Raw genomic sequence first — 17,857 nt, 5'->3', positions numbered from 1 at the left:
TCTTCATAGGATACCCAAAGGAGACTGTTGGGTACACCTTCTATCACAGATCCGAAGGCAAGATATTCGTTGTTAAGAATGGATCCTTTCTAGAGAAGAATTTCTCTTGAAAGAAGTGAGTGGGAGGAAAGTAGAACTTGATGAGGTAACAGTACCTGCTCCCTTATTGGAAAGTAGTTCATCACTAAAATCAGTTCCAATGATTCCTACACCAGTAAGTGAGGAAGCTAATGACGATGATCATGAAACTTCTGATCAAGTTACTACCGAACCTCGTAGGTCAACCAGAGTAAGATCCGCACCAGAGTGGTACGGTAATCCTATTCTGGAAGTCATGTTACTTGACCATGACGAACCTACGAACTATGAGGAAGCGATGATGAGCCCAGATTCCGCAAAATGGCTTGAGGCCATGAAATCTGAGATGGGATCCATGTATGAGAACAAAGTATGGACTTTGGTTGACTTGCCCGATGATCGGCAAGCCATAGATAATAAATGGATCTTCAAGAAGAAGACTGACGCTAACGGTAATGTTACTGTCTACAAAGTTCGACTTGTTGCAAAAGGTTCTCGACAAGTTCAAGGAGTTGACTACGATGATACCTTGTCACCCGTAGTGATGCTTAAGTCCGTCTGAATCATGTTAGCAATTGCCGCATTTTATGATTATGAAATTTGGCAAATGGACGTCAAAACTGCATTCCTTAATGGATATCTTAAAGAAGAGTTGTATATGATGCAACCAGAAGGTTTTGTCGATCCAAAAGGTGCTAACAAAGTGTGCAAGCTCTGACGAACCGTTTATGGACTGGTGCAAGCCTCTCGGAGTTGGAATATACAGTTTGATAGTGTGATCAAAGCATATGGTTTTATACAGACTTTTGGAGAAGCCTGTATTTACAAGAAAGTGAGTGGGAGCACTACAACCTTTTTGATAAGTATATGTGTATGACATATTGTTGATCGGAAATGATGTAGAATTTTCTGGAAAGCATAAAGGAGTATTTGAAAGGATTTTTTCAAAGAAAGACCTCGGTAAAGCTGCTTATATAGTGAGCATCAAGATCTATAGATATAGATCAAGATGCTTGATAAGTTTTTTCAATGAGTACATACCTTGACAAGATTTTGAAGGAGTTCAAAATGGATCAGTCAAAGAAAGAGTTCTTGCCTATGTTGCAAGGTGTGAAGTAGAGTAAAGACTCAAAACCCGACCACGGTAGAAGATAGAAAGAGAATGAAAAGCCATTCCCTATGCCTCAGTCATAGGTTCTATAAAGTATTCTATGCTGTGTACCAGACCTATTGTATACTTTAGCATGATTTTGGCAAGGGAGTGCAATAGTGATCTAGGGGTAGATCAGTGGACAGCGGTCAAAATTATTCTTAGAGGACTAAGGAAATATTTCTCGGTTATGGAGGTGATAAAAGAGTTCGTCGTAAAGAGTTACGTCGATGCAAGCTTTTTACACCGATCTAGATGACTCTAAGTCTCGATCTAGATACATATTGAAAGTGGGAGCAATTAGCTAGAGTAGCTCCGTGCAGAGTATTGTAGACATAGAAATTTGCAAAATACATATGGATCTGAATGTTGCAGACCCAGACTAAACTTCTCTCACAAGCAAAACATGATCACTCTTTGGGTGTTAATCACATAGTGATGTGAACTAGATTATTGACTCTAGTAAACCCGTTGGGTATTAGTCACATGAAGATGTGAACTAATCACATAAAGATGTGAACTATTGGTGTGAAATCACATGACGATGTGAACTAGATTATTGACTCTAGTGCAAGTGGGAGACTGAAGGAAATATGCCCTAGAGGCAATAATAAAGTTGTTATTTATATTTCCTTATATCACGATAAATGTTTATTATTCATGCTAGAATTATATTAACCGGAAACTTAGTGCATGTGTGAATACATAGACAAACAGAGTGTCACTAGTATGCCTCTACTTGACTAGCTCGTTGATCACAGATGGTTAAGTTTCCTAGCCATGGACAAAGAGTTTCCATTTGATAAACGGGATCACATCATTAGAGAATGATGTGATTGACTTGACCCATCTGTTAGCTTAGCACGATGATCATTTAGTTTACTGCTATTGCTTTCTCCATAACTTATACATGTTCCTATGACTATGAGATTATGCAACTCCCGAATATCGGAGGAACACTTAGTGTGCTATCAAACGTCAGAACGTAACTGGGTGACTATAAAGATGCTCTACAAGTGTCTCCGATGGTGTTTGTTGAGTTGGCATAGATCGAGATTAGGATTTGTCACTCCGTGTATCGGAGAGGTATCTCTGGGCCCTCTCGGTAATGCACATCACTACAAGCCTTGCAAGCAATGTGACTAATGAGATAGTTACGGGATGTAGCATCACAGAACGAGTAAAGAGACTTGCCGGTAACGGGATTGAACTAGGAATTGAGATAATGACGATCAAATCTTGGGCAAGTAACATACCGATGACAAAGGGAACAACATATGTTGTTATGCGGTTTGACCGATAAAGATCTTCGTAGAATATGTAGGAACCAATATGAGCATCCAGGTTCCGCTATTGGTTATTGACCGGAGATGAGTCTCGTTCATGTCTACATAGTTCTCGAACCCGTAGGGTCCGCACGCTTAACGTTCGGTGACGATCGGTATTATGAGTTTATGTGTTTTGATTTAGCAAAGGTTGTTCAAAGTCCCGGATGTGATCACGGGCATGACAAGGAGTCTCGAAATGGTTGAGACATAAAGATCGATATATTGGAAGCCTATGTTTGGACATCAGAATGGTTTCGGGTGAGTTCGGGAATATACCGGAGTACCGGGAGGTTACCGGAACCCCCCGGGAAGTACATGGCCTTTATTGGGCCTTAGTGGGAGAGAGGAGAAGGAAGCCTAGGAGGGGGTTCCCCCCCCAAGCCCAATCCGAATTGGGTGGGGGGCGGGCCCCCTTTCCTTCCTCCTTCCTTCCCCTTCCTTCATCTCCTAGTCCAACTAGGGAAGGGGGGATCCTACTCCCGATGGGAGTAGGACTCCTCCAGGGCGCGCCATAGAGGGCCGGCCCTCCCCCTCCTCCACTCCTTTATATACGGGGGAGGGGGCACCCCATAAACACACAAGTTGACTATTGTCTTAGCCGTGTGCGGTGCCCTCCTCCACCATAATCCACCTCGGTCATATCATTGCAGTGCTTAGGCGAAGCCCTGTTCCGGTAGCTTCATCATCACCGTCATCATGTCGTCGTGCTGACGAAGCTCTTCCTCGACACTCAGTTGGATCAAGAGTTCATGGGACGTCACCGAGCCAAACGTGTGCAGATCGCGGAGGTGCTGTACTTTTGGTGCTAGGATCAGTCGGATCGTGAAGACATTCGACTACATCAACCGCGTTGTCATAGCGCTTCCGCTTACGGTCTATGAGGGTACGTGGACAACACTCTTCCCCTATCGTTGCTATGCATCACCATGATAGATCTTGCTTGTGCGTAGGATTTTTTTTTTGAAATTACTGCGTTCCCCAACACTCGTAACCTGTAAAAACTCAGGTTCCAGTGGTGCCGTGACCACCCTCCGAGGAGTAACAACTTCTTCGCCTGAGTCCGAAGAGGCAGAAGAATGACCGTCATCATCATCATCTATCGCCTCCGGCAATTCCTCCATGTGTTCACTCAAGTCAATGGTCGCATACCAATATCCCGTGTCATACACTTGTTGCGGCCTGTCGGTTCCATTGGACCAGCGCTAGGGGCTACTATGATGGCCAACTCGACCTCACCACCGCCACTACTGCATCCGGCATCATCACTGATAGAAATGAACTCCACATACACCATCCATTGTCCAAACATAGAGCAATTAGGATTGCTTGCAAACCTCATGTACGATCCCCACGAGTTTTCTCCTATGACAGGCCGCAGACCCAACGGGCAACTATACCATCATTACGTCGAACAACGACAAAGACCTCCATGGTCATTTTCTTTCCATGCATCTCAGGGCCAAACGCCGCTCGGATGCATCTTCTGACTGCCGCATAACCTACTTTGACCATGTCTCTCGCTACCACTATCTTCCACCTGCACATGGACACATCGACCCTGGAAGGGTCGTCGCGTACGACATCCCCATAGAACAGTAACAAATTTTCCATAGTGCCTAATGAACATCCATATTTACATTTCAAATAATTAGTAATCGAATATTTCATTATTACCAGAACTTAAAATATAATAATAAGGGCAAAAACATTTTAATGTTCGTATTTAAGCTTGAACTATTTTTATTTTTATTATCATCTGGTACGACTCTAAAACATAATAATACAATCATAGCATTTTAATAAGATACGATTAAAAGTTTTAATATATTTTGATTTTAATAACATCTTCATATAATCTAATAAAATGGTTTATCTACAAATAATGAAATGGTCGAATAACATTTTAATAGCCTCCTCTCTCACCCACTCCCCCGTCGGCTTCGGGAACGCGGGTGATACGTCTCCAACATATCTACAAATTTTAATTGTTCCATGCTATGTTATATCCTGTTTTGGACATTATTGGGCTTTATTATACACTTTTATATTATTTTTGGGACTAACCTATTAACCGGAGGCCCAGCCCAGAATTGCTGTTTTTTGCCTATTTCAGAGTGTCGCAGAAAAAGAATATCAAACGGAGTCCAAGCGGAATGAAACCTTCGGGAACGTGATTTTCGGAACGAACGTGATCCAGAGGACTTGGACCCTACGTCAAGACATCAACCAGGAAGGCACGAGGTAGGGGACACGCCTACCCCCCCAGGCACGCCCTCACCCTCGTGGGGCCCATGTTGCTCCATCGACGTACTCCTTCCTCCTATATATACCTACGTACCCCCAAACTACCAGATACAGAGCCAAAACCCTAATTCCACCGCCGTAACTTTATGTATCCACGAGATCCCATCTTGGGGCCTTTTCCGTAGCTCCGCCGGAGGGGGTATCGATCACGGAGGGCTTCTACGTCAACACCATAGCCTCTCCGATGAAGTGTGAGTAGTTTACTTCAGACCTTCGGGTCCATAGTTAATAGCTAGATGGCTTCTTCTCTCTTTTTGGATCTCAATACAAAGTTCTCCCCCTCTCTTGTGGAGATCTATTCGATGTAATCTTCTTTTGCGGTGTGTTTGTTGAGACCGATGAATTGTGGGTTTATGATCAAGTTTATCTATGAACAATATTTGAATCTTCTCTGAATTCTTTTATGTATGATTGGTTATCTTTGCAAGTCTCTTCGAATTATTAGTTTAGTTTGGCCTACTAAATTGATCTTTCTTGCAATGGGAGAAGTGCTTAGCTTTGGGTTCAATCTTGTAGTGTCCTTTCCCAGTGACAGTAAGGGCAGCAAGGCATGTATTGTATTGTTGCCATCGAGGATAACAAGATGGGGTTTATATCATATTGCATGAGTTTATCCCTCTACATCATGTCATCTTGCTTAAAGCGTTACTCTGTTCTCTTGAGCTTAATACTCTAGATGCATGCTGGATAGCGGTCGATGTGTGGAGTAATAGTAGTAGATGCAGGCAGGAGTCGATCTACTTTTCTTGGACGTGATGCCTATATACATGATCATACCTAGATATTCTCATAACTATGCTCAATTCTGTCAATTGCTCAACAGTAATTTGTTCACCCACCGTAATACTTATGCTCTCGAGAGAAGCCTCTAGTGAAACCTATGGCCCCCGGGTCTATTTTCCATCATATTAATCTTCCAATACTTAGTTATTTCCTTTGCCCTTTATTTTACTTGCATCTTTATTTCTCTTTATCATAAAAATACCAAAAATATTATCTTATCATATCTATCAGATCTCACTCTCGTAGGTGACCGTGAAGGGATTGACAACCCCTTTATCGCGTTGGTTGCAAGGAGTTTATTTGTTTGTGTAGGTGCGAGGGACTCGTGTGTGGCCTCCTACTGGATTGATACCTTGGTTCTCAAAAACTGAGGGAAATACTTACGCTGCTCTGCTGCATCACCCTTTCCTCTTCAAGGGAAAACCAACGCAGTGCTCAAGAGGTAGCAAGAAGGATTTCTGGCGCCATTGCCAGGGAGTCTATGCAAAAGTCAACATAGCAAGTACACATCACAAACCCTTATCTCCCGCATTACATTATTTGCCATTTACCTCTCGTTTTCCTCTCCCCCCACTTCACCCTTGCCGTTTTATTCATACTCTCTCTCTCTCCATCCTCCCTCTCTTTCTTTATTCGCCTCTTTTTACCCGTTTCTTGTTTGCTTGTGTGTCGGATTGCTTGCTTGTCATGATGGCTCAAGATAATACCAAATTATGTGACTTTACCAATACCAACAACAATGATTTTATTAGCACTCTGATTGCTCCTCTTACCGATGCTGAGTCTTGTGAAATAAATGCTGCTTTGCTGAATCTTGTCATGAAAGATCCATTTTCCGGCCTTCCTAGTGAAGATGTTGCTACCCATCTAAACAACTTTGTTGATCTGTGTGATATGCAAAAGAAGAAAGATGTGGACAATGATATTGTTAAATTGAAGATATTTCCTTTTTCGCTTAGAGACCGTGCTAAAGCTTGGTTCTCGTCTTTGCCTAAAAATAGTATTGATTCATGGAATAAGTGCAAAGAAAGAACCGCTAGGATGCGTGCTAAGAAAGATTGCTTTATAAAAGCGTGTTCTTCTAGTTTCCATGATAATAAAGATGAAGATCTAAAAGTTATTGATGTGTCCCCTATTAAATCTTTATTTTGCAATATTAATCTTGATAATGATGGGACTGAATATGATCCACCTTTACCTAAAAGGCATTCCAAAAATTCGGAGTCTTTATATCTTGATGCTAAAATTGTTAAAAGTGGTATTGAAGAAGTCAAAACTTTAAATATTAATGAACCCACTATTTTGGATTTCAAGGAATTTAATTATGATAATTTCTCTTTGATAGATTGTATTTCCTCGTTGCAATCCGTGCTAAATTCTCCTCATGCTTATAGTCAAAATAAAGCCTTTACCAAACATATCGTTGATGCTTTGATGCAATCTTATGAAGAAAAAATTGAGTTGGAAGTTTCTATACCTAGAAAACTTTATGATGAGTGGGAACCTACTATTAAAATTAAGATTAAAGATCATGAATGCTATGCTTTGTGTGATTTGGGTGCTAGTGTTTCCACGATTCCAAAGACTTTGTGTGATTTGCTAGGTTTCCGTGATTTTGATGATTGCTCTTTAAACTTGCACCTTGCGGATTCCACTATTAAGAAACCTATGGGAAGAATTAATGATGTTCTTATTGTTGCAAATAGGAATTATGTGCCCATGGATTTTATTGTTCTTGACATAGATTGCAATCCTTCATGTCCTATTATTCTTCGTAGACCTTTCCTTAGAACGATTGGTGCAATTATTGATATGAAGGAAGGGAATATTAGATTCCAATTTCCGTTAAGGAAAGGCATGGAACACTTCCCTAGAAAGAAAATTAAATTACCTTATGAATCTATTATGAGAGCCACTTATGGATTGCCTTCCAAAGATGGCAATACCTAGATCTATCCTTGCTTTCATGCCTAGCTAGGGGCGTTAAACGATAGCGCTTGTTGGGAGGCAACCCAATTTTATTTTTATTCCTTGATTTTTTATCCTGTTTAGTAATAAATAATTTATCTAGCCTCTGTTTTGGTTGTGTTTTTTGTGTTTAATTAGTGTTTGTGCCAAGTAGAACCGTTGGGAAGACTTGGGGAAAGTCTTTTTAATCTTGCTGTAAAAAACAGAAACTTTAGCGCTCATGAGAACTGCTGCCATTTTTATTTGGAAAGTTATATTTAGTTAATTATTTTTGAAGATGATTAATAGATAAATTACTCACGTCTAGCAATTTATTTTAGAATTTTTGGGGTTCAAGATCTTGCGTTAGCTACAGATTACTACAGACTGTTCTGTTTTTGACAGATTCTGTTTTCCGTGTGTTGTTTGCTTATTTTGATGAATCTATGGATAGTAAAATAGTTTATAAACCATAGTGAAGTTGGAATACAGTAGGTTTAACACCAATATAAATAAAGAATGAGTTTATTACAGTACCTTGAAGTGGTGTTTTGTTTTCTTTCGCTAACGGAGCTCACGAGATTTTTTACTTTAAGTTTTGTGTTGTGAAGTTTTCAAGTTTTGGGTAAAAGATTTGATGGATTATGGAACAAGGAGTGGCAAGAGCCTAAGCTTGGGGATTCCCATGGAACTCCAAGATAATCTAAGTACACATAAAATCCAAAGCTTGGGGATGCCCCGGAAGGCATCCCCTCTTTCGTCTACTTCTATCGGTAACTTTACTTGGAGCTATATTTTTATTTACCACATGATATGTGTTTTGCTTGGAGCGTCTTGTATTATTTGAGTCTTTATTTGTTAGTTTTCCACAATAATCCTTTCTGCACACACCTTTTTGAGAGAGAGACACATGATTCAGAAATTGTTAGAATACTCTATGTGCTTCACTTATATCTTTTGAGTTATATAGTTTTTGCTCTAGTGCTTCACTTATATCTTTTAGAGCACGATGGTGGATTTGTTTTATAGAAACTTTTGCTCTCTCATGATTCACTTAGATTATTTTGAGAGTCCTACAAAACAGCATGGTAATTTGCTTCAATTATTTTAGGCATTCAAGATTAATAATAAAAATTTCTTATGAGTGTGTTGAATACTATGAGAAGTTTGAAACTTGATAATTGGTTTGGGATATGGAGATGGTGATATTAGAGTTGTGCTAGTTGAGTAGTTGTGAATTTGAGAAATGCTTGTGTTGAATTTTGTGATTCCTGTAGCATGCACGTATGGTGAATCGTTATGTTAAGAAGTTGGAGCATGATGTATTTATTGATTGTCCTCCTTATGAGTGGTGGTCGGGGACGAGTGATGGTCTTTTCCTACCAATCTACCCCCCTAGGAGCATGCGCGTAGTACTTTGCTTCGATAACTAATAGATTTTTGCAATAAGTATGTGAGTTCTTTATGACTAATGTTGAGTCCATGGATTATACGCACTCTCACCCTTCCACCATTGCTGGCCTCTCTAATACTGCGCACCTTTCGCCGGTATCATACACCCACCATATACCTTCCTCAAAACAACCACCATACCTACCTATTATGGCATTTCCATAGCCATTCCGAGATATATAGCCATGCAACTTTCCACCGTTCCGTTTACTATGACACGCTCCATCATTGTCATATTGCTTCGCATGATCATGTAGTTGACATTTTAATTGTGGCAAAGCCACCGTTCATAATTCTTTCATATAAGTCACTCATGCATCATTGCTATCCCGTATACCGCTGGAGGCATTCATATAGAGTCATACTTTGTTCTAGTATCGAGTTGTAATCATTGAGTTGTAAATAAATAGAAGTGTGATGATCATCATTCATAGAGTATTGTCCCAATTAAAAAAAGGGGAGAAAGGCCAAAAAAAAGAAGGCCCAAAAAAGAATAAATAAATAAATAAAAAGGGGCAATACTACTATCCTTTTTTCCACACTTGTGCTTCAAAGTAGCACCATGATCTTCATGATAGAGAGTCTCCTATGCTATCACTTTCATATACTAGTGGGAATTTTTCATTATAGAACTTGGCTTGTATATTCCAATGATGAGCTTCCTCAAAATGCCCTAGGTCTTCGTGATCAAGCAAGTTGGATGCACACCCACTTAGTTCTTTTTGTTGAGCTTTCATATACTTATAGCTCTAGTGCATCCGTTGCATGGCAATCCCTACTCACTCACATTGATATCTATTAATGGGCATCTCCATAGCCCGTTGATACACCTAGTTGATGTGAGACTATCTTCTCCCTTTTTGTCTTCTCCACAACCACCATTCTATTCCACATATAGTGCTATGTCCATGGCTCACGCTCATGTATTGCGTGAAGATTGAAAAAGTATGAGAACACCAAAAGTATGAAACAATTCCTTGGCTTGTCATCGGGGTTGTGCATAATTTAAATACTTTGTGTGGTGAAGATGGAGCATAGCCAGACTATATGATTTTGTAGGGATAACTTTCTTTGGCCATGTTATTTTGAAGAGACATAATTGCTTAGTTAGTACGTTCGAAGTATTATTATTTCTATGTAAATATTGAACTTTTGTCTTGAATCTTTCGGATCTGAATATTCATACAACAATTGAGAGAATTGCATTGGAATTATGCCAAGTAGCATTCCACGTCAAAAATTCTGTTTTTGTCATGTACCTACTCGAGGACGAGTAGGAATTAAGCTTGGGGATGCTTGATACGTCTCCAACGTATCTATAATTTTTTATTGTTCCATGCTATATTATATCCTGTTTTAGACATTATTGGGCTTTATTATACACTTTTATATTATTTTTGGGACTAACCTATTAACCGGAGGCCCAGCCCAGAATTGCTATTTTTTGCCTATTTCAGAGTTTCACAGAAAAAGAATATCAAACGGAGTCCAAACGGAATGAAACCTTCGGGAACGTGATTTTCGGAACAAACGTGATCCAGAGGACTTGGACCCAACGTCAAGACATCAACCAGGAAGGCACGAGATAGGGGGGCGCCTACCCCCCCCCCCCCGGCATGCCTTCCACCCTCGTGGGGCCCATGTTGCTCCACCGACATACTCCTTCCTCCTATATATACCTACGTACCCCCAAACTACCAGATACGGAGCCAAAACCCTAATTCCACGGCCGTAATTTTTTGTATCCACGAGATCCCATCTTGGGGCCTTTTTCAGAGCTCCGCCGGAGCGGGTATCGATCACGGAGAGCTTCTACATCAACACCATAGCCTCTCCGATGAAGTGTGAGTAGTTTACTTCAGACCTCCGGGTCCATAGTTATTAGCTAGATGGCTTCTTCTCTCTTTCTGGATCTCAATACAAAGTTCTCCCCCTCTCTTGTGGAGATCTATTCGATGTAATCTTCTTTTGCGGTGTGTTTGTTGAGACCGATGAATTGTGGGTTTAGATCAAGTTTATCTATGAACAATATTTGAATCTTCTCTAAATTCTTTTATGTATGATTGGTTATCTTTGCAAGTCTCTTCGAATTATCAGTTTGGTTTGGCCTACTAGATTGATCTTTCTTGCAATGGGAGAAGTGCTTAGCTTTGGGTTCAATCTTGCGGTGTCCTTTCCCAGTGACAGTAAGGGCAGCAAGGCACGTATTGTATTGTTGCCATCGAGGATAACAAGATGGGGTTTATATCATATTGCATGAGTTTATCCCTCTACATCATGTCATCTTGCTTAAAGTGTTACTCTGTTCTCTTGAACTTAATACTCTAGATGCGTGCTGGATAGCGGTCGATGTGTGCAGTAATAGTAGTAGATGCAGGCAGGAGTCGATCTACTTGTCTTGGACGTGATGCCTATATACATGATCATACCTAGATATTCTCATAACTATGCTCAATTCTGTCAATTGCTCAACAGTAATTTGTTCACCCACCGTAATACTTATGCTCTCGAGAGAAGCCTCTAGTGAAACCTATGGCCTCGGGTCTATTTTCCATCATATTAATCTTCCAATACTTAGTTATTTCCTTTGCCATTTATTTTAGTTGCATCTTTGTTTCTCTTTATCATAAAAATACCAAAAATATTATCTTATCATATCTATCAGATCTCACTCTCGTAGGTGACCGTGAAGGGATTGACAACCCCTTTATTGCGTTGGTTGCGAGGAGTTTATTTGTTTGTGTAGCTGCGAGGGACTCGTGCGTGGCCTCCTACTGGATTGATACCTTGGTTCTCAAAAACTGAGGGAAATACTTACGCTGCTCTGCTGCATCACCCTTTCCTGTTCAAGGGAAAACCAATGCAATTCTCAAGAGGTAGCAGCGGGCAGCTCGGTGCTCACGATGGCAGCGGCTCGGTCGTGCTTCTTCTAGGACTCCAACTCCGGTGTTGGTGCCAGCACGGGAGGTGCCCGCCTAGCCGGCGCGGGCCTCCTCTCTAACCCACTCCCCCGTCGGCTTCGGGAATGCGGGCAGCTCGGTCCTCGCGATGGCAGCGGCTCCGTCGTGCTTCTTCTAGGACTCCAACTCCGGCGCTGGTGCCAGCACGTGAGGCGCCTGCCTAGCCGGTGCGGGAATGTCCGCCGGCTTGCAGGGCAGTGAAGGCCTGCAGTTGGGGAAGGGATTCACGGAAGGGACGGGGGGGGCGGCGCCGTGGCCGATGGCTTGGCGGGCTCCGGGAGCGCCAGTGACGGCTTCTGGGACGGCGCCGTGTAGGGCCTCCTGGGCTCGGGCACGGGCGTCGTCGGTGCGACGTGCGGCGAAGGGTGCTTCTTGGGTTGTGATACATCTCCAACGTATCTATAACTTTTGATTGTTCCATGCTATTATATTATCTGTTTTGGATGTTTTATATGCATTAATATGCTATTTTATAGTCCCTCTGTTCACTTTTATAAGACCTTGAAGACATTTCAGACAATGTGCAAAACAACCTATTTAGAGTTGTCTGAAATGACTTACAAAAGTAAATGGAGGGGGTATTATTTTTGGGACTAACCTATTAACCTAAAGCCCAGTGCCAGTTCTGTTTTTTCCTTGTTTTTGAGCTTCGCAGGAAAGGAATACCAAACGGAATAAAACTTCACAATGATTTTTCTTGGACCAGAAGACACCCAGGGGACTTGGAGTGCAAGTCGGAAGAGCCACGAGGTGGCGGCAAGGTGGAGGGCACGCCCTAGGAGGCACCCCCTACCTTGTGGGCCCCTCGGTGACCTTCTGGCCTAGCTCTTCCTCCTATATATTCATATATATTCCAGAACCACCAGAAGCATCCATGAAAACACTTTTCCACCGCCACAACCTTTTGTTCCCATGAGATCCCATCTTGGGGCCTTTTCCGGCATCCCGCCGGAGGGGGATTTGATCACGGAGGGCATCTACATCAACCCTACTGACCTTCCGATGAAGTGTGAGTAGTTTACCATAGACCTACGGGTCCATAGCTAGTAGCTAGATGGCCTTTTCTCTCTCTTTGATTCTCAATACCATGTTCTCCTCGATGTTCTTGGAGATCTATCCGATGTAATCTTCTTTTGCGGTGTGTTTGTCGAGATTCGATGAATTGTGGATTTATAATCAGCTTCTGTGAATATTATTTGAATCTTCTCTGAATTCTTATATGCATGATTTGGTATCTCTATATTTCTCTCTGAACTATCGGTTCGGTTGGCCAACTAGATTGGTTTTTCTTGCAATTGGAGAGGTGCTTAGCTTTGGGTCCAATCTTGCATGATTTCACCCAGTGACAAAGTAGGGGTAGCGAGACACGTATTGAATTGTTGCCATCGAGGATAAAAATATGGGGTTTACATCATATTGCATGAGTTTATTCCTCTACACCATGTCATCTTACTTAAGGCATTACTCCGTTCTTTATCAACTTAATACTCTAGATGCATGCTGGATAGCGATTGATGTGTGGAGTAATAGTAGTAGATGCAGGCAGGAGTCGGTCTAGTTGACACGTACATGATGCCTATATTTCATAATCATTGTCTTGGATATCGTCATTACTTTGCGCTTTTCTATCAATTGCTCGACAGTAATTTGTTCACCCACCGTATTATTTGCTTTCAAGAGAGAAGCCTCTAGTGAAAGCTGAAGGAAATATGCCCTAGAGGCAATAATAAACTTGTTATTTATATTTCCTTATATCATGATAAATGTTTACTATTCATGCTAGAATTGTATTAACCGAAAACTTAGTACATGTGTGAATACATAGACGAACAAAGTGTCACTAGTTTGCCTCTACTTGACTAGCTCGTTGAATCAATGATGGTTATGTTTCCTAAACCATAGACATGAGTTGTCATTTTATTAACGGGATCACATCATTAGAGAATGATGTGATTGACTTGACCCATCCGTTAGCTTAGCATGTTGATTGTTTAGTTTGTTGCTATTGCTTTCTTCATGACTTATACATGTTCCTATAACTATGAGATTATGCAACTCCCGAGTACCGGAGGAACACTTTGTGTGCTACCAAACGTCACAAAGTAACTGGGTGATTATAAAGGTGCTCTACAGGTGTCTCCGATGGTGCTTGTTGAGTTGGCATAGATCGAGATTAGGATTTGTCACTCCGATTGTCGGAGAGGTATCTCTGGGCCCTCTCGGTAATGCACATCAGTATAAGCCTTGCAAGCATTGTGACTAATGAGTTAGTTGCGGGATGATGCATTACGGAACGAGTAAAGAGACTTGCCGGTAACGAGATTGAACTAGGTATAAGGATACCAATGATCGAATCTCGGGCAAGTAACATATCAATGACAAAGGGAACAATGTATGTTGTTATGCAATTTGACCGATAAAGATCTTCCTAGAATATGTAGGAGCCAATATGAGCATCCAGGTTCCTCTATTGGTTATTGACCGGAGACGAGTCTCGGTCATGTCTACATAGTTCTCGAACCCGTAGGGTCCGCACGCTTAACGTTCGGTGACGATCGGTATTATGAGTTTATGTGTTTTTTATGTACCGAAGGTAGTTCGGAGTCCCGGATGTGATCACGGACATGATGAGGAGTATCGAAATGGTCGAGACATAAATATCGATATATTGGATGACTATGTTTGGACTTCGGAAGGGTTCCGGGCAAGTTCGGACAAATACCGGAGTACCGGGGGGTTATCGGAACCCCCCGGGGAGTGTAATGGGCCTACTGGACCTTAGTGGAGAAGAGGAGGGGCGGCCAGGGCAGGCCACGCGCCCCCTCTCCCTCTAGTCCGAATTGGACAAGGAGGGGGGGCGGTGCCCCCCTTTCCTTCCCCCTCTCTCCTCCTTCCCTCTCTCCTACTCCTACTCTTGGAAGGGTTGGAGTCCTACTCCCGGTGTGAGTAGGACTCCCTTTGGGGCGCGCCTAGGAGGGCGGGCCTCTCCCCCCCCCCTCCACTCCATAGAGACACAAGTTGACCAGTTGATCTTTTAGCCGTGTGTGGTGCCCCTGTGTCGGTAGTATCATCATCACCATCATCACGCCGTCGTGCAGATGGAACTATCGAAGCTTTGCTGGATCGGAGTTCGTGGGACGTCACCGAGCTGAACGTGTGCTGAACTCGGAGGTGTCGTACGTTCGGTACTTGGATCAATCGGATCGTGAAGACGTATGACTACATCAACCGCGTTCTCATAACGCTTCCGCTTACGGTCTACGACGGTACGTGGACGACACTCTCCCCTCTCGTTGCTATGCATCACCATGATCTTGCGTGTGCGTAGAATTTTTTTTGAAATTACTGCATTCCCCAACAAAAGCTATGGCCCCCGGGTCTATTTTCCATCATATTAGTTTTCGATCTACTATTTTGCACTCTTTTATTTTCAGATATATAAACCAAAAAACCCAAAAATATTTTATCTTTTATTAATCTATCTTGGTTAGATCTCACATTTGCAAGTGACCGTGAAGGTATTGACAACCCTTTATCGTGTTGGGTGCAAGTGTTTGATTGTTTGTGCAAGTATTGATGATTTGCGTGTTCTTCTCCAACTAGATTGATACCTTGGTTCTTAACCGAGGGAAATACTTATCTCTACTGTGCTGCATCACCCTTTCCTCCTCAAGAAAAAAAACCAACGCAATCTCAAGAAGTAGCAGGTAGGGTGATGGTGAGCTCCTCGTTTTCGAACTTGGCGCGGATGCCGTCGACGTTGCAGTTGGAGGGGAGCTGCAGGTCCTTCTCGAAGCGGCTCCACCTGTTTCCCTCCACCGGCTGCTCGCCGCGTGTGCGCAGGCGGCCACGAGCAGGCAGTGGCAGCGCACGGGCGTGAGCGGCGGCGGCGCCGGCCACGCCCCGGAGCAATCCCACCGGATTGGTAGGAGGCAAGGCCCCGATTGCTTTTGTTTTCAGGGTAAGGACCCGATTGCTTTTTTTAGGGGTCCTTTTGCAAAGCAAAATTGTATATGGATGTAATTGGCTTTTTTTTGCCATGTCACCCTGTCCGGCAGGACCCTTATTGCGCCGGCTGCTGCCGTTCCAAATGCTCATAGCTACCAACCGTATCTGTGTATTTCTGTGAGGACAGAGGGACATGCGCTAGCTTTGCATACCGCACTCGTGTATATGTGTAGGGGGGCTCAGCTAGTTCTGTGGGTACGAAGAGGGCAAATTATCCATGGCTCTCGCTCTAGCAGGTCGCCTACTCATGGTGCTGCTCCTCGCGGGCACAGGCGTCGCAGCGCCGCCGCCGCCGCAGGTCTCGCCTTCGGAGGCAACGGTTGACAGCATTACGGCCATCTACAACTTCGGGGACTCCATCTCGGACACGGGGAACCTCCTCCGGGAAGGCGACACCGGAATGCTGCGTTACACCACGGGCCTTCCCTACGGTGTCACCATCGGCCGCCCCACCGGCGGTTGCTCCGACGGCTTCCTCATGATCGACTTCCTTGGTACATCCACATGTCCATTTGCCGACTACTAGTACAATGCATGCTAGCTCTCTAGCTCTCTACTGTCTTTAAACGAGCGAGCATCTGTGGTTGTGCAGCTGAAGATCTCGGCCTCCCGCTGCTCAACCCGTACCTCGACAGGCGCGCGGATTTCACGCACGGCGTCAACTTCGCCGTCGCCGGAGCCACCGCGCTCAGCACGACGGCGCTGGCCAACAGGGGGCTCACCGTCTCCCACACCAACAGCTCCCTTGGAGTCCAGCTCAGATGGTTCAAAGAGTTCATGAGCTCCACAACTAACTCCCCTCGAGGTCTACTGCCCTTCACCTTCTCATTAAGCTACTGTAATTAACTTGCCACCAAAGCAAAAATTAAGCTGATGCAAAAAGTTAACTTTGTATCGCAGAGATAGATAAGAAACTAGCGAGTTCACTGGTGATGCTGGGGGAGATCGGCGGCAACGACTACAACTACGTCTTCCTACAGCCCCGGCGGACGAACGACAGACACGACCCGATCAGCAATGCTACCCGCAGCGCGGAGAGCTTGGCGCACGCCCTCTCACTCGTACCCGAGGTCGTGCAATCCGTAGCAGACGCAGCCAAGGAGGTGCTGGACATGGGCGCCACGAGGATGGTCATCCCCGGCAACTTCCCCATCGGGTGCATGCCGAGCTACCTGACCGCGGCCACGGCGTCGAGCCCCGCGTCGCTGCGCGACGGCGACGGCTGCCTCATCTCCTTCAACGTCCTGGCGCGCGCGCACAACGAGCGCCTGCGCCGCGCCGTCGGGGAGCTGCGGCGGTCGTACCCGGACGCGACGGTGGCCTACGCCGACTACTTCGCCGCCTACCTCGAGATCCTCCGCCACGCGCCGCGGCTCGGCTTCGAGGGCGGCGCGGCCCTGCGTAGGGCGTGCTGCGGCGCGGGCGGCGGGGAGTATAACTTTGATCACAACAGGCTGTGCGGCGCGCCGGGGACGACGGTGTGCGCGGACCCGAGCAGGCGTCCCAGCTGGGACGGCATCCACCTCACGCAGCATGGTTACCGCGTCATGACCGAGCTGCTGTATCGCCGAGGGCTCGCGTGCCCGGCTGCGGTGAAACTCCCGCGCCAGAAGCCTTGCCTGCCCGTGAGTTGATGCGGGTCGTCACGTTTGTTGGCGTTTGGGCCCCCGTCTGGTGTAACCACATTGTGCGAGCGAAATCGTGGATGTCTCACAAAAAACAGAACTGCTTGTGTTTCTCAAAAAAAAAAACAGAGCTGCTTCTAATTTTGTGAAAGTAATGGAAAGGGGTAATGCCCGGTTTAAAAAAAAATTGTGAAAGCTCTGCTTCATCTGTCTCTATTCAGT

At 44.1% G+C, this 17,857-nt stretch overlaps 1 protein-coding gene across 1 annotated transcript; it reads left to right on the top strand.

Annotated features, from left to right (window-relative positions):
- Window positions 1-16,188: 16,188 nt before the first annotated feature.
- Window positions 16,189-17,740, top strand: LOC125535207 (GDSL esterase/lipase At5g45910-like). Its single transcript, XM_048698252.1, has 3 exons — window positions 16,189-16,504; window positions 16,603-16,815; window positions 16,911-17,740. Exons 1-3 carry the CDS (start codon window positions 16,228-16,230, stop codon window positions 17,642-17,644), a joined length of 1,224 nt encoding a protein of 407 aa, XP_048554209.1. The 5' UTR covers window positions 16,189-16,227; the 3' UTR covers window positions 17,645-17,740.
- Window positions 17,741-17,857: the final 117 nt, after the last annotated feature.

This window comes from Triticum urartu, chromosome 1, assembly GCF_003073215.2.
Source record: "Triticum urartu cultivar G1812 chromosome 1, Tu2.1, whole genome shotgun sequence".
NCBI classification, from domain to species: Eukaryota; Viridiplantae; Streptophyta; class Magnoliopsida; order Poales; family Poaceae; genus Triticum; species Triticum urartu.
This window is presented reverse-complemented; position numbering and strand designations above follow the sequence as displayed.